The sequence below is a fragment of the Oncorhynchus mykiss genome, chromosome 8 (genome assembly GCF_013265735.2).
Source record: "Oncorhynchus mykiss isolate Arlee chromosome 8, USDA_OmykA_1.1, whole genome shotgun sequence".
Lineage (NCBI taxonomy): Eukaryota > Metazoa > Chordata > Actinopteri > Salmoniformes > Salmonidae > Oncorhynchus > Oncorhynchus mykiss.
The window spans coordinates 47,152,424-47,165,974 of record NC_048572.1 but is presented as its reverse complement, the minus strand read 5'-3'; the positions used below and the strand labels follow the sequence as shown (position 1 = coordinate 47,165,974).

The following is a 13,551-nucleotide window of genomic DNA, read 5'->3' as shown; positions in this document are numbered from 1 at the left end:
CAATATATCCAATGGGACAAAAAAACCCAGACATAACGTGCACAAGCACTTACAATAAACAATACTGGACAAGGACATGTGGGGAACGGAGGGTTAAATACACAACATGTAATTGATGGAATTGAAACCAGGTGTGTGGGAAGACCAGACAAAACAAATGGAAAATGAAAGGTGGATTGGCGATGGCTAGAAGACCGGTGACGTCGACCGCCGAATGTCGCCCGAACAAGGAGAGGGACTTAGAAATAATGCTACAATGATGTCACGGTAATATCAAAATGAATCTCCTGTGTAGGCCTGGAAATTCTGCAATGATGTCATAGTATTATCAAAATGAATCCCCTGTGAAGTCATTGAAATTATGCTGCTGTGACGTAAGTCAGAGTAATATGAAAATGTATCTCCTGTGTAGTCATGGAAATAATGCTACAATGTCACAGTTATATCAAAGTTCATCCTCTGTGAAGTCATGGAAATAATGCTGCAATGATGTCACAGTAATATATACATTTAGTCTCCTGTAAAGTCATTAAAAAGTTGCTGCAATGATGTCATAGTAATACTAAAATGAATCCCCTGTGAAGTTAATGAAATCATGCTGAAAACAGTTTAGTCATGACATGCTGCTATTATGTCACATTAAAGTGTGAATCAGCCCCGTGTCATGGAAATGCAATTATTTCATTCTATAAATTACATGATGTAATTCTATGCTCCAAAAATCATACTCCTCTGAGTATAGTTCCTGTAAAGTTTTCCTCTTCCAGATAGTTGTTCCTTGCCACTGTGGTACCGCTTGATGTTTGGGGTTCTAGGTCGGGAAAATTATATTTATTGATTGATTGGTAGACTGACTGACTGACTCATTGATTAGAACTCACTCTTGATGCCATCCAGGTCGGCGGACCCCAGCATCTGGGCCTCGCTGTCGTCGGTGGCCTGGCGCTGGTGGCGCTCCTGCTGCCCGCCCGTCATGTTGCCCGAGCGCCGGCGCTCCTGCAGGTCGTATCCGCGGCTGCCAGGGGGCGGTGTCCTGGAGGAGGAAGAGGAGGCGGAGGAGGAGGGAGGCGTGGAGCCCCGTGTGGAGGGGTTGTGGGACTCCCGGGAGGGGCCAGAGGATAGGCCATTCCTCCCTTTGTTGGGGGCCAACACTGAGTCCACTGGCTCACTGGGACAACGATGATGACGTACAAGTAATTAGACAGACGGATGGACAGGCAGGCAGACAGATAAAGTACTGTGCCTGTGTGTTTCTCTGTGCACACACTTAACTATATGCATGTGTTTGCAAGTGTGTGTACATTGCTTTATCAGTTTGTGTGTGTCACAGGAGGTTAGTGGCACCTTAATTGGGGAGGACGGGCTGTTGGTAGTGGCTGGAGCGGAATAGGTGAAATGGGATCAAATACATCAAGCACATGGTCTCCATGGTGTGTGTTGGTTTATGTCAGTCTGTGCATGTGTTTATGTGTATGTGTGTTTGTGTACATCTTTCTCACTTACTCCGTGGCATCCTCTGGCATGTTGGTACCCAGGGCAGTCTCAGGTACGATGGTGAGGCGTCTGGTAAGGGTGGCACTGCCACCCTTGCTGTGCGTGGGGGCAGGAGTGGCACTGGCAGGGTCATCCTCAGACACAAAGAACTACAGAGAGGAAAGATTGGGGTCAATGAGGAAGAGGCCTACCTAATAAAAAAGAAAGTAGCTGAGTGTGTGTGTACAGTATGTACTATATGTATGTGTGTATACTATAAAACTAATATACTATAACAAATACAGTGTATACTATAAACCACTATAATATAATGTAAACCAGTATAAGCTTGCAACTCTACCTGCACATCCTCGTTGTGTGTGTCCGTGTCAGTATCAGGTGTGGGTGTGGTGGTCTGCCCCCCCTCTCCATCGTTCTGGCTGTAGGACTCATCTGCCTCATCTTCTTCCTCGTCCTCCTCTATGTTGGGTGCTCCGCCAGGCCCGGATCCTCTCCTCCATCCCGCTTCCTTCTTCTTGCTCTTCTTCTTCCTCCTTTCTGGGGGTAGTTTGGACAGCGGGTGGTGGATGTGGTGGGAGGAGTGGCGGTGGTCTGCAGACAGGAGAAATAAACCGTGTTTGGTCAAGTAGTCATTTGGTGACACACTTCCTTGTCTGCATTGAGATGATATTTGTTGAGCAGCGTTGTCTGTCTTTTAATGGGCATCAACAGCTGATGAAAGATACATTTTTGATGGACAGGCATGGCCCATACTCAATACTACTTCCAACCAGAATGTGATGTCAAGCTGTACACGGTAACTGATACCCTTTCTATGGTACATAAAACAGTGATTTAATAGACATGAAGGTTAACAAGTAAACATTGGTGGCTCACACTCAAAGTCTTCCTCGTTGTAGGCACGGTGTTTCTCTGGGGGTCCACGGGCCGGTGGGTGGAGAATCTGCTGGAAGAGCTGCACCCCCAGGGTCTTGTTCAGGTCCTGCTCTTCATCATCATCATCATCTTCACTCCGCCTAGAAGGGGCTGATGGCTTGACCGGGGAGGGTGGGTGGTCGATGGGTGGTTCGAGGTTAGTGATTATTTCATCATAGTCATGGATTCCTATTTACATAAGATTTGATGTTTTCTGTGCATTGCCCTATGACAAACAATGTTAGTATACAACATGTTATTGCTCACGTATACCCTTTAATCATATAGATTTGGAAAGCTTAGCTTAGATTCACAGCTATCAATCAGACACATTTTTGGAATGTTCAGGTCAACAGAACCTTGACATTTGACCTCTAGGGTACATATCAGAATTACCTGTATAAATTGCTTTAAAAAGTAAACCCTGATATGTTTTAATCTTTGTTTGACAAGTGGTTCTGAAAGGTCATGAAATTAACTTACTTTCAAATGATATATAATAAAAACCAACTTAGAAAGCACCAGCTATAACTATTGTTTAAAAATAGCCCATATTGTGCCATTGGTATCAAAATGTTGGAAGCTTAGCTATAGAATTTCATGTAGTGGGGCACCTATGTTTTTGGATTGTAACTTTATATTGTGCACTGCATTTCACACACACAGCTAGAACAGGGTTTTAAAAATGTTTGAGAGATACAGCTCAATGACATCTTATTGGATTTCTCTCAGCATCATCATACCAGTATGACATTATAAATGTAGTATGCCCAATAATATCTTAAAATGTTCATAGTGATGTAGAATATACAACCAAAGGATCCAGGTGTGCCAGATATGTAAAGATGACAAATTATTCACACAATTGTGGTAAGAATGTGCCAAAATGCTGTCTGATTCACTCATTTCTGAATATGTTTCAAGCCTTAATTACAATACTTCATCTTCAAACATGTAAAAATGGATTTACAGAACCTTCAGAAAGTATTCATACCACTTGACTTATTCCACATTTTGTTGTGATTCAGCCTGATTTCAAAATTGATTAAATATTTATATATATTTTTACCCATCTATATACAATTTTTGTTAGGACATTCAAAAAAGGCATAACAAAAATGTAATTGCTAACTAGAAGTTAGCATCATCATAAACTGCTCATGCAACTACAGCATACTACGGGATATGATTAGGAGACATGGAAGTGCAAAATGTATGGCATCATGGGCTCCCAAGTGGCGTCAGTAGAGACTCGATTCCAGGCTGTATCACAACCGGCCACGATTGGGAGTCCCATAGGGCGGCACACAATTGGCCCAGCGGTGTCCGTTTTAGGGTTTGGCTGGGGTAGACCGTCATTGTAAATAAGAATTTGTTCTTAACTGACTTGCCTAGTTAAATAAAGATTAAATAAAAAAATAAAAAAATTGATTACCATAGGCAACACTAGAGGGAGACATGGCCACAGGTAAACACCAGGTGACTGACATTTACCAGTCACCAGATACATTTAGACAAAAGCTTAAAAAACACTGTATACTACATTAATTTAAAAAATGTCCTAAACAATTACAGTTTAAAAAGTATATTTGGTTGTTTAAAAGTCTGATGGCAGTGGTAAAATGTTTTTCTATTTGTCCTTGCATTAGTGATGGACAGTTGGCTCTGGTTGTGGAGGACTCTGCCAGTGCTGTCTCACCCTTCTCTATGGTAGGAGATCATGTAGAGACGGTGGTCAGGTTGGTGCATGTCAGTGACAAATCTTCTGCTTGCTCTATCAGTGAATGTTAGTGGTGGAAGGGTCAGTGGGATGTCTCTGTTTTTGTTATTATCTTGCTTGCCCTTTCCTGTACCCTATCCAGTGCAGCTTGCTGCTTCTTTGTGCAGTCCACCTTCAACACACTGGCATACTCCAGGCATGGTCGGATCAGAGTGCTGTAGATGTAATCAGCGGGAAAGCCGTTTCTTGCCATTACAGTCAGGAAGTGGAAACGCCTTGAAGCCTTTTTCACTGAATGGTCAATGTTGGTTCCCACTAAGTTGGTTGTCCAAGTGGAAGCCAAGGTATTTTGTGCATGTTAGAACTGGAACAGCCTGTCCACCCAGTATTAGTGGAGCCGGTTGGGGAGGATTTTTTGAGAAGCAGATTCTTAATTCGACAGACTTCTTCCCATTAAGCATGTTGTTCTCTGTTGTCCATAAATCCAGTTTCTTAGCCTCCTCTTCCATTTTCAATGTTTTCTAGCCTTAAAGCACAAAACAGGCCAATGTCGTTGGCATAGCCAGTGTCAGATATTACCTCTGGCCATGAGCTGTACATTCCATTTGCTATCACCCTCTGTGTTCTCCCTGTTGTGCAGCTGTGAAACCAGGTGAGTAACCCTGGACACAGACACAGACTGGCCAGATGCTGGAGGAGATCAGCATGGTCGACACGACCAGAAGCCTTTGACATGTCCGCCAGCAGAACCAGGACCATTATGGGTTGCTTTGAGTCTGTCTCTGTAAGCCAGGTGTGTGAGGCTCTGACCAGTGCATTTGTTGTGCTGTGTTTAGCAAGTATGCATGCTGTTTTTTTTTGCATTCTTCAAGCTCAACTGGTATGAGCTTCTTGGCAATGAGCATTTCCTGGACTTTGCCTAGACAGGATGTCAGAGAGATTGGTCTCCAATAATTTTTCTGTCCAGGACTGGAGACCTTAGGAATGGGGCAGATGTTAGTGGTCTTCCACTCTGTAGGTACAGAGCACAGTTGATAGGAGGTGTTAACTAAGTGAGTGACCACTGGCGCTAGAACTTCTGAAAATTCCTTGAGTGACCATCTGGACCACATGCTTTCTTAGGACTGAGTCTTGAAAGAGCTTGTTTCATTTGTCCAATGTTGCATAGTTCTCATTCCCCAACAGGCCTAGGAAGAGGAAAAACAGTGAAGGATGTATTTCCTGTCCATGCTTCAGCAATTAAGTTTTTCAAGACCTAAGCAACATTGTCATTTTCCACATCGTCATTCTGTATCATCCCTCTAAATTATTTTTAACAACCAAGCTCCTTATTGATGAAGTCCCACCACTCGTTTGGGTTGTTCTTTTTAAATTGAATGAATTTAATTTAATTAGTGTAGTAGTTTTTCATTGCCCTTCGGATAAGCTTTTGAACAGAGTTTCTCGCTTTTTTCTATTTCTCAGTTCCCCCCCCCCCCAACTATTGATGGACACTTTTAGTTGTTTCGTCATCCATGACTTGTCCCGGGATGTTTTTTTAAATTATTTTGAATGGGCATACAAACAGTGGGGCAAAAAAGTATTTAGTCAGCCACCAATTGTGCAAGTTCTCCCACTTAAAAAGATGAGAGAGGCCTGTAATTTTCATCATAGGTACACTTCAACTATGAAATCCAGAAAATCACATTGTAGGATTTTTAATGAATTTATTTGCAAATTATGGTGGAAAATAAGTATTTGGTCAATAACAAAAGTTTATCTCAATACTTTGTTATTTACCCTTTGTTGGCAATGGCAGAGGTCAAACGTTTTCTGTAAGTCTTCACAAGGTTTTCACACACTGTTGCTGGTATTTTGGCCCATTCCTCCATGCAGATCTCCTCTAGAGCAGTGGGGTTTTGGGGCTGTTGCTGGGCAACACAGACCTTCAACTCCATCCAAAGATTTTCTATGGGGTTGAGATCTGGAGACTGGCTAGGCCACTCCAGGACCTTGACACCCAGGCGGTGTGTTTGGGATCATTGTCATGCTGAAAGACTCGTTTCATCTTCAATGCCCTTGCTGATGGAAGGAGGTTTTCACTCAAAATCTCACGATACATGGCCCCATTCATTCTTTCCTTTACACGGATCAGTCGTCCTGGTCCCTTTGCAGAAAAACAGCCCCAAAGCATGATGTTTTCACCCCCATGCTTCACAGTAGGTATGGTGTTCTTTGGATGCAACTCAGCATTCTTTGTCCTACAAACACGACGAGTTGAGTTTTTACCAAAAAGTCATATTTTGGTTTCATCTGACCATATGACATTCTCCCAATCTTCTTCTGGATCATCCAAATGCTCTCTAGCAAACTTCAGACGGGCCTGGACATGTACTGGCTTAAGCAGGGGGACACGTCTGGCACTGCAGGATTTGAGTCCCTGGCGGCGTAGTGTGTTACTGATGGTAGGCTTTGTTACTTTGGTCCCAGCTCTCTGCAGGTCATTCACTAGGTCCCCCCGTGTGGTTCTGGGATTTTTGCTCACCGTTCTTGTGATCATTTTGACCCCACGGGGTGAGATCTTGCGTGGAGCCCTAGATCGAGGGAGATTATCAGTGGTCTTGTATGTCTTCCATTTCCTAATAATTGCTCCCACAGTTGATTTCTTCAAACCAAGCTGCTTACCTATTGCAGATTCAGTCTTCCCAGCCTGGTGCAGGTCTACAATTTTGTTTCTGGTGTCCTTTGACAGCTCTTTGGTCTTGGCCATAGTGGAGTTTGGAGTGTGACTGTTTGAGGTTGTGGACAGGTGTCTTTAATACTGATAACAAGTTCAAACAGGTGCCATTAATACAGGTAACGAGTGGAGGACAGAGGAGCCTCTTAAAGAAGAAGTTACAGGTCTGTGAGAGCCAGAAATCTTGCTTGTTTGTAGGTGACCAAATACTTATTTTCCACTATAATTTGCAAATAAATGCATTAAAAATCCTACAATGTGATTTTCTGAATTGTTTTTTCTCATTTTGTCTGTCATAGTTGAAGTGTACCTATGATGACAGGCCTCTCTCATCTTTCTAAGTGGGAGAACTTGCACAATTGGTGGCTGACTAAATAATTTTTTGCCCCACTGTACATCAAGGGCCATTTGTATGTTGGTGTTAAAGATCTACAACTTTTCATCCATGTTCTCCTCATTGTAGACAGCTGACCAGTCAGTGATGGCCAGACACCAGGCTAGGGCCTCCTTTCTCTCAAACAACCTGTAGCCCTACTCTGTATTGCATTTCCTTCCCATGTTTAGGTACACTGGTGGGAGTGAGTTGCAGACACTGGTGGCCACTTGAGCCCAGCGGGGCCCAACACAGTAGGGGTGCTGATCAGATCAATCATGGAGTCTCCACGGGTCTTATTTTTGACAACCTGTTTTAGATCGGGCTGGGAGTTAAGGGACAGGGTTAGGGCCTTGGTAGGTAGATGATTGAAATCCCCACATAAGACAATACCTACTTCAGGTGATTTCAGCTTCACAGTGTTAATGGTGTTAATGAGATAGTTAATTGCTTGCTGTTGCAGTTTATTGAGCCCATGGAGGATAGTAAAGTGTTCCAACAACGATTGTTGGAATTGATCTGGGAACCCGCTCTGAGCACAACTGGACCCAGAAACTCTCAAACTCATCTCGTTCAAGGTCAGTGCGTATCTTAACCTGGAGACTATCATCCACATATGGCCACTCCTCCTCCATTCATATTTAGGCTAGGATTTTTGACCTACATGAACACCTGAAAACCCTCTATGTTTTGGGACTTATCTGGAATGTTGTCATGTGCCCATGTTTCCATTACACAACCAATTTCAGCCCTGGATGATAGGAGTAAAAGTTCTAACTCATCCACTTTGTCTAGCAGAGATCTGGAATGGCAAGTTAGGGCATTTGGCGGACATTGGGAAGCTTTTGCATCTTCTGCTTTCTTTATTACAGGGAAGACTCTGGTCGCTTGGTACTTCTACATGACTGACAGTTTTGGCATGCCTGATATCAACAACAGTGCAGATTTTTGTTTACCTCGGCCAACCTTGACCTCAGCCAAGGAGTTCCTATTGGACGGCCTCAAAAAAAAAATCCTTTGATGAATGGAGCCAGAGGTGTGGTAAGTTTCCTAAGATTCCAAAGGGAATTCGGTGAGTTTTCACAAATGTTTCTGGAATCCATTTTACTTGCTTAAAGTCCTTCAAATGTTTTTATTTTTTTTACAAGTTACCAATTCTGCAACAGAACTAACCACACAGACAATATCTATATACATGTCCACCAAAAACAAATCAATGGCTAATATATTGTACCAGGGTCATTGATGTATCAAAACAACAGGACCAGCAAAGACATATCCTCCATATAATCACTCCTACATTTTATATATATACTAAATTAACAAACGTTCAAACAATTATTGTCATGCCTATTACACAGGTCGATGTTAAAACTAACAGATCAAAAAACGATCAGAATCATAAGCAGTATTTAACCAAGCACTGTACTTTCAACCGGTAAACAATATTACATTCTTAACAGGTCAACCCCACATGTCAACGGCAGCATCATAAAACTGTGTAAACTCAACAAAAAAAGAAACGTCCTCTCACTGTCAACTGTGTTTATTTTCAGCAAACGTGTAAGTATTTGTATGAACATATCAAGATTCAACAACTGAGACAAACTGAACAAGTTCCACAGACATGTGACTAACAGAAATTGAATAATGTGTCCCTGAACAAAGGGGGGGTCAAAATCAAAAGTAACAGTCAGTATCTGGTGTGGCCACTAGCTGCATTAAGTACTGCAGTGCATCTCCTCCTCATGGGTTGCACCAGATTTGCCAGTTCTTGCTGTGAGATGTTACCCCACTCTTCCACCAAGGCACCTGCAAGTTCCCGGACATTTCTGGGGGGAATGGCCCTAGCCCTCACCCTCAAATCCAACAGGTCCCAGTCATGCTCAATGGGGTTGAGATCCGGGCTCTTTGCTGGCCATGGCAGAACACTGACATTCCTGTCTTGCAGGGAATCACATACAGAACAAGCAGTATGGCTGGTGGCGTTGTCATGTTGGAGGGTCATGTCAGGATGAGCCTGAAGGAAGGGTACCACATGAGGGAGGAAGATGTCTTCCCTGTATCGCACAGCTTTGAGATTGCCTGCAATGACAACAAGCTCAGTCCGATGATGATGTGACACACCGCCCCAGACCATGACGGACCCTCCACCTCGATCCCGCTCCAGAGTACAGGCGTAACTCATTCCTTCGACGATAAATGCGAATCCGACCATCACCCCTGGTGAGACAAAACCGCGACTTGTCAGGGGAGAGCACTTTTTGCCAGTCCTGTCTGGTCCAGCGACGGTGGGTTTGTGCCCATTGTTGCCGGTGATGTCTGGTGAGGACCTGCCTTACAACAAGCCTACAAGCCCTCAGTCCAGCCTCTCTCAGCCTATTGCGGACAGTCTGAGCATTGATGGAGGGATTGTGCGTTTCTAGTAGAGGTCGAACGATTAATCGGAATGGTCGATTAATTAGGGCCGATTTCAAGTTTTCATAACAATCGGAAATCTGTATTTTTGGACACAGATTCTTTTTTTTTTTTCACCTTTATTTAATCTTTATTTAACTAGGCAAGTCTCAAGTTGAGGGAGCATGGAATTGGCATGCTGACTGCAGGAATGTCCACCAGAGTTGCCAGAGAATTGAATGTTAATTTCTCTACCATAAGCCACCTCCAACATTGTTTTAGAGAATTTGGCAGTACGTTCAACTGGCCTCACAACTGCAGACCACGTGTAAATACGCCAGCCCAGGGCCTCCACATCTTGCTTCTTCTCCTGCGGGATCATCTGAGACCAGCCACCCGGACAGCTGATGAAACTGTGGGTTTGCACAACTGAAGAACTTCTGCACAAACTGTCAGAAACCGTCTCAGGGAAGCCCATCTGCGTGCTCATCGTCTTCACCAAGGTCTTGACCTGACTGTTGTGAGTGACTTCAGTGGGCAAATGCTCACCTTTGATGGCCACTGGCACGCTAGAGAAGTGTGCTCTTCACGGATGAATCCCGGTTTCAACTGTAGCGGGCAGATGGCAGATGGTGTCGTCTGGGCAAGCTATTTGCTGATGTCAACATTGTGAACAGATGCCCCATTGTGGCAGCGGAGTTATGGTATGGGCAGGCATAAGCTGCGAACATCAAACACAATTGCATTTTATCGATAGCAATTTGAATGCACAGCGATACCGTGATGAGATACTGTTGTGCCATTCATCCGCCACCATCACCTCAATTTAGGGTATCTGTGATCAACAGATGCATATCTGTCTTCCCAGTCATGTGAAATCCACCAATTAGGGCCTAATTAATGTATTTCAATTGACTGATTTCCTTATATAAAACTGTAACTAAATCTAAAATCTTAAGAATTGTTACATGTTCCGTTTATATTTTAGTTCTGTCTATCTGGCCAAAACATAGACATGTATGATGTGCCATACTGAACTCTACTATACTATACTCTACTGTGCCCTGCTGTACTGTACCCTACTGTACTGTGCTCTACTCTACTCAAGTTCTCTACATGAGTTTCTTACAATTGAAGAAAGGATCTATGGACTCTTAATCTAGTGGTCTTGGTCTTGAGACCACTCAAGACCACATATATTCGGGCATTAACTTGTCATGGTCTCAACTCACTGGGTTTGAGTCTGGATCTTGGGTCCAATGTCCTGGTATAAATATTGGTCTTGGCTCCTAGATATTACCTTAGTCTTTGGTTTACAAACCAATACAAACCAATTTGAATAAGACAATGCTTTCTGATCATTGGCTATTCACTCCCAACACATAGGAATCCCAACCCAGTTGGAGAAGCCCTCAATGGCAATGTCTATATTAAAATTAGTTATATCCATCTGGAGTCCTCCAATTATATCTATGATTGACACTTCACACCGAAACGCCAAAATAAAGATAAGTGATCATTTAAACATCTAATGACATAATTAATGACTGAACAATATAGATTATATTTCTCGAAGTTCAATTTAAAGATTTGGAAAATCTTGTTAAAAATTATTTTTACTATTTTATTAATTTGGTGTGCAAATACCATTTAAACATGTATCTGTAATAGAAGGTTAATCAAAACAACCACTACTGTCCATGGTTCTCCCTAAATTGCAACTTCTTCACAAATTTAGTGAGGTAAGGAAGTCAAATAAATATTTCAAATATGAAATATTAACAAAGTGTGTGAGTAGTATACAGTATATGTTTACCTGAAATATGTTGGAAGAGTTTTAAATTGGCTTTACAGCTTCCTCTGGTGCAATATAATAATAATAATAATAATAATAATAATAAGATGTATTTTATATAGGGCTTTTCATACAAAATCTCAAAATAAAAACAAATTCAGGGGGCTGGCAGTTCATGGGAGCAGTTCAGTAAAGGAGTAGCTTGAGTGGAGTTGGCATTGATGGTACAGCCAGGGAAGGAGAAACGTCAGACAGGCAGGCCCGGAGCTCTCCATCAGGCATCTCTCTCGGAAGTTCACAGCTACTCCTTCTATGTAGGTAGGCTGGAACATCCACCACCGAATGTGTAGCACCAACCTGGATGACGCTTTGGCACCATCGCCCAAGAGACCACCCCAGTTTGGCCTCGTAATCAGGAACAGTCTTCTACGAGGCGAGCCTCTGTCGTCGCCTCACACCGCAGTACAAATCCTTCCAGAAGCCAGGGCAGGTGGAACAAAAAGCTGGTTCTGTATTGATGCATCATTCAAATTACATATGCCAGCTAGATAGCTAGCTATACCTAACCAAGCCATAGCTAGCCAAGCCATAGCTAACCAAGCCAAGTAAACTTGTCATTGTCAGTTCTGCAACTACATAGGTCACCACAAGATATTATAGATCAACTCACAAGTTTTTGTACATTGTTTTTAAATGCAACAAAAAAAGCACTTAAATTATATGTACAGTATTTACAGATACAATTACATATCGGGATATTATTTAATGATATATCCCACAAAGAAATACTACAGTTTACTATAGAATATCACAGTACTTACTATAGACTTCTGTAGTATACAATACTACATACTGTAGTATCCCTCAATCATGTTCAGTACTTAGTATAGAATTTTGTAGTATACTATAGTAAATTCTACATTATTATTCACAAAAGAAACACTAGTAAATGTCAGCAAAGACATTTTTTTTTACTATAGTAAATAGAAATGTAATTAGTATATACCCTGCCCATTCCCATCCTCCACATCCCAATTTGTGCCGACCGTAAAGTGAGAAACCTACATGTCAAGTATAGACCATATTGTGTTCCCTGTGATTATAAAAAAGAGAAGAAGCCCTGAACTCTCTGTTCAGAACCCAGTCCTACCTACCTACACGTTATGGAATATTTGCTTGATCTGCTAGTATTTCTCTACTAGGTTTCCTCAAGGAGAAAGCTTCACACTTCTATATTAAAGATAATAAAACAAAACACTTTATTAAAAATACTACAGTAATGTACACAAAATACCTACAGTAAATACTACAGTATACTACTAAAAACAAATTTACTACAATATTTATATAATAAATACAACAGTATTCACTGACGTTTTTTGTCGGACTTCAGTCTGCAAAACACTACAGCACTAAAGTCTGTTTACTACAGTAAAGTCTGTAAAACCATTACAGTGAATACTATAGTATTCCTACCATAGTACACACAATGGTATTTTTTTATGTGGGTAGGCTTCTTCACAGCACCATGGCAACCACAGAACCACGGATATAAGCATTACCTGACTAATACGTTTTAAAAATGTTTTCAAAAATAAATACAGCAATAAATATCTAATTTTGTGTGTATAGAACCTGTGTTTAGAATAACTCATGTACAGTAAATAGATGTAAGGTTTAAACTCACAGCTGAGGTGGCTGTGGCCATAGTGTTGGCGGTGACATGGGTGTCGCTGGCATCTTTAGGGTTGCTCATGGCTCCGTTGCGGATCACAAGGTCAGGGCAGTATGTTGCGAAGCAGTCCTTAGCCCTTTTCACTCTCTTTCTTACTCAACGGAGGACTTTTGGGTAGCATAACCTGCGAAAAGGACAGGAATGGTATTGTTGGTCTTAGTCAAGTGACTATTGGTAAATTGGGTCAAATGTTACGTCAATCACCCAAATTATCTTTTGGTTAGTGATTTCATTGTACGTCCTACATGATGATTATACGTCCATAATAACGACATAGGCAACGCCATTGTCATGACATTTAGGGCCACATCACCAGACCAGGAAAAAGTAGGGTAAGATTCAGGGTCTGGAAAAAGTCCTGGCCCTAACCATATGGACAAACCCTTGTAAGTGAACAAGCTTACAG

General features: G+C 42.1%; 1 protein-coding gene across 4 annotated transcripts in view; it reads right to left on the bottom strand.

The window, feature by feature from the left end:
• LOC110529974 (anion exchange protein 2) overlaps positions 1–13,551 on the bottom strand; it is a 53,904-nt gene that overhangs the window by 28,586 nt on the left and 11,767 nt on the right. For all 4 annotated transcript variants that reach the window (XM_036985514.1, XM_036985513.1, XM_021612676.2 and 1 more), the window contains 5 exons: positions 13,098–13,269; positions 2,371–2,527; positions 1,835–2,085; positions 1,504–1,643; positions 882–1,168 (listed from right to left, as the gene is read on the bottom strand). In XM_036985514.1, the coding sequence (XP_036841409.1) occupies positions 882–1,168; positions 1,504–1,643; positions 1,835–2,085; positions 2,371–2,527; positions 13,098–13,166 (904 nt within the window). In that variant the 5' untranslated portion in view covers positions 13,167–13,269. The remainder of the gene's footprint in view (positions 1–881; positions 1,169–1,503; positions 1,644–1,834; positions 2,086–2,370; positions 2,528–13,097; positions 13,270–13,551) is intronic.